The following is a 3,951-nucleotide window of genomic DNA, read 5'->3' as shown; positions in this document are numbered from 1 at the left end:
AATAGTGTTAGTTCCAATTTTTCAGGTTAGAGACACACAGCCAAGCCCAATCAATAAAGCTGGAGAAGAGGAGGAAGACGTTTCATCAAAATTAATCAACTTCATCATCACACCCTACAAATTTTAATTTGCTCATCTTTTGAATGTTCTAATTTTTTGTTGAGTTTCTATTTAATCTAATAAACTGTTTGATAAAAGGAAAATCGATTAATTCACCCGATTTCAAGAAAAAAAATTCAAAAAACGACACACATGAGCACGGATACGGCACGGTAACGGCACGCAAAACGCATGCGTGCTCCGACCCCCCGGGCAGAGGGTACGATGAATTCGAACTTTCCCGAAATCGAACTGTCCCCAAATCGAACTCGTTCGAATTAGAACTGTCCCTTTTTCGAACACGCTCAGAACAGAACAAAAACAGAATCGAACTGCTACCAATTCGAACTGTGCGGTGTTGAACTGTCCCGGATTGGAACTCTGTTAGCAACAGGGCGCGCTTGCTTTTTTAATTATTTTTGTGAACAAATTTTGCATGTTTTCTCCAGAAAAGAACTTTTTCACTTATTTTGGATGTTTTGCGGATTTCTCTTCCCGTTTCGAGAATATAAACTTTTACAGAAAATGGCTCCTCGTAAAAACAAGCCAATCGTCCAAGTTCAAGGATATGCAATGCGATTCAAAAAAATGAACCAAAATGGAACAGAGCTTTTTTACTGTGTCGAGCGGTAAAAAATTGCAGCGTTACTATAAAACAACATTTTTTTCCAGAGAAAGAGGAGCTCGATGTGATGCAGCTTATCATTTCGACAGAATGAACAACACGTTCACTGTTAAAAAGCAAAATGTGAGACACGACGTGGATTTTGTCAGAAGTGAAGTTAGTATCAATCTATAGAATGTAACAGAATAGTCGTCACAGCAAACGATTTTTCTTCAGGCATTCCTCGTGCGCCAGGAATTGAAAAAATGTGCGAATGATGGAAAACCCCGTGAAGTGGTTGATGAGGTTCGAGCCAAGTTCTCTCCAGTTGCTTCAGTTGCTTGCGGTTAGTACACAACATCATAAAGTGTCTTATAAACAATTACATATTTTTCTCCTATGACGCAAAGCGAAAGAGATGCATACAAAGATGGATTGGAATGAGTTGAAACTAAATCCGAATTTCCAGGTCTGTTTCTACTCTTGAAAACCTAAATTGATTTTTTACTACACTTCAGGTCAATCAAAACAGAACACTCACCAACGCATTGAAGGACGGGAGACTCATCAAGACGCTAATAAATCAGTCAATCCCGCCAAATATGCCTTTGACTGGTCTCAATTTATTAGACGCCATCTCGGACGCCCATTCTGTTTAAAAGTCATGAAATCTTTCTTTTTTTAACAAACATTTTCTATTTTCAAATTGTCTTTTTCTCACTGTATTCAAATAAAAATGTTTTTTGTTGTTGTAAAAATGATGTTTTTTCTGGAGAAAACTTGAAATTTTCAAAGGTAATGCAAGCGCGCTCTGTTGCTAACAGAGTTCCAATTCGGGACAGTTCGACATCGAATCAGTTCGAGTTGGAACAGTTCGATTCCGTTCTTGTTCTGTTCTGGGCGTGTTCGAAAAAGGGACAGTTCTAATTCGAACGAGTTCGATTTCGGGAAAGTTCGAATTCATCGTACCCTCCCCGGGCACGATTACCGCGTTGCAGCGGCACCGGTGCCCCACCTAATTACGGTCTAATTACTAGGCGGCCCGTTTTGTGTTCTCAATTGTTTATTGCCAAGTATATGATGGTCAATGAATTGTATCTAATGTATTCTGTTCGAAATCTTGCCATTTCGGCGGTGAGCACAATGAGCAGAATTTTAAAAACAACAAAACATTTTTTAAAAACAAAATTTGAAACAGTGTTTTTAAGTAAAATTTCTGCAACTACGAAAACCTATTTATGGTTTTCTCAGCTTCTTGGTAAGCAAAAAAAATCGAAATTCAAAAAATAATATCAGCGGTGCACCGGCGGCGTCAATGAGGTGGTGGCCTAACTTTTGCAAGTTGGGTTTTCTAGGCCACCACTTCAAAATGGACTAGAAATGCCCTAACATGATCCTGGTATGTTTTCTAGGTCATTTTGAAGCGGTGGCCTAACTTTGCAAATAAGGTTTTTTAGGTCACCAACTTTTTTGGCCTAAAAATGACCTGGTATTCATTTGTTGTCATTTCAAGTACATTTTAAAGTTTTGGCCTAACTTTTGCAGGGGTTAGGTTTTCTAGGCCACCACTTAGGTTTTCTAGGCCACCACTTCGAAATGACCTAGAAAACACACGCATCCCAGGCCATTTCTAGGCCATTTTAACGTGGTGGCCTAGAAAACAAAACTTGCAAACGTTAGGCAACCACTTTGAAATAGCCTAAAAACATTCCAGGTGATTATCTCAACATTTCAATACGGTGGCCTATAAAAATCACGTTGAGAAAATAGGGCCACGCCACGAAACTCTTTCTCAAAAAAACCAATTATGCCGCCGGTGCACACCGGTTTCGGTTTGAAACCGTCGTCGCGCCGGAAACTGCGGTTTACTCAAACCGGTCGCACCGGTCTCGGACGGCGCCGTTTCGAACCGGCGGCGGCGGAGCGTGCCGGTCGACGCCGCGCGGTGTGAGACCGGCAAACCGCCGGAATCCGCACCGGCGCGTTACTCTACTCCATAATGCAAGTGCCCAATTTTCAGAAAAACGCAAAAACAATTTTTTTTGAAACTTTTGAAATTGTACTTTTTTGTTGTTTCGAAAAATCCTGGTTCCACAATTTTTTTTCTGAAATATCACTAAACTTTTTGAAAATAAAATTGAAGGTGCCAAGTTTCAATCAGCTTCTTTTCTTCTTATCGCGCTGCTTATCGAACTTAATAGTCTTATCGAACTTATCGAACTTAATAGTCAGAAAAGGATCAGAAAACTTTTCTAAAATTTTTGAAACCTAAATTTTATTTCCGAAATGGAACAAATGGCCAAAGTATTAAAGGAGGCGAGACAGTCAAAATTTCGGGGGACAGTTCGGGGGACGAAATCGCGCCGCGCTTATGTAGACCATCGGTCGTCAGGCGCCTTCGCGCCCCCGTAGCTCAGCCGGTAGCGGCGCTGTACCCCTGAGCGGCCTGTCATGAGTTCAACCCCTCATGGGGGTTCTCTTTGCAAAATATCAGGAAAACTTTTTTTGGTGTCTGGCCTCCTTTAAGAGTGTGAGCTACGCTGTATGATTGGGATACGGTAGGCAGTATAAAGATACGGTAGGCAGTATAAAACACTGTACACTGTTACGCAAATATGCATACTCTGAAAATCACAAGTTTTTCCTTTAAAAAATGCAAAAATATTTTGAGCGACTATTCGGAATAGATCCCATACGTCGTCCTTTTCGCCTGTCAATTCTACGATTGGATCAAAATGTGGTGTTTCCTTCCAGAAACCAAAGGAATCGTTTTGGAGACTCATCTACCTCCAAAGCATAAAAGAATCTTCAAAAATCCCACAGAAACTGTTAAAGGGGGACTCCGACCAAAAATTTTTATTGCCTTAAAATGTTTCAAAAATATGTATTTTCCTAATATTATTGCGAAAAAATTCAAAAAAAAAAATCCTAAATCCCCTAAAACGGCGTTGAAAAAAAATAGGATTTGAATTCCCGAGCAGTGAGAAACCTAGTCCACGGCATCGCCTTTCTTACATGGAAATTTTTCCGGATTTTTTCGGTTTTTATGTCCGACAGGTAGAAAACGTAAAAAACCACTGTCGGCCACTTGAAAAAATGGCTATCAGGCGCCGTGGCCTAGGTTTCTTACTGCGCGGGAATTCAAATCCTCGTCCATTTCTCAACTTTTTTTGAAAATTTTTCGCTTTTAACGGCATTTTTCGGGGATTTCGGATTTTTTTCGAATTTTTCCGCTATAATATTGGAAA

At 40.2% G+C, this 3,951-nt stretch overlaps 1 protein-coding gene across 1 annotated transcript; it reads left to right on the top strand.

Annotated features, from left to right (window-relative positions):
* Window positions 1–624: 624 nt before the first annotated feature.
* CBG18484 lies at window positions 625–1,388 on the top strand (the record flags this gene model as incomplete). Its single annotated transcript, XM_002634580.1, has 4 exons — window positions 625–728; window positions 772–880; window positions 941–1,049; window positions 1,222–1,388. 4 exons carry the CDS (start codon window positions 625–627, stop codon window positions 1,386–1,388), a joined length of 489 nt encoding a protein of 162 aa, XP_002634626.1.
* Window positions 1,389–3,951: the final 2,563 nt, after the last annotated feature.

Source organism: Caenorhabditis briggsae (assembly GCF_000004555.2).
Source record: "Caenorhabditis briggsae complete genome, chrIV, whole genome shotgun sequence".
NCBI lineage: Eukaryota > Metazoa > Nematoda > Chromadorea > Rhabditida > Rhabditidae > Caenorhabditis > Caenorhabditis briggsae.
The sequence above is the reverse complement of the archived record's forward strand: the minus strand, read 5'-3'. Positions and strand labels throughout refer to the sequence as shown.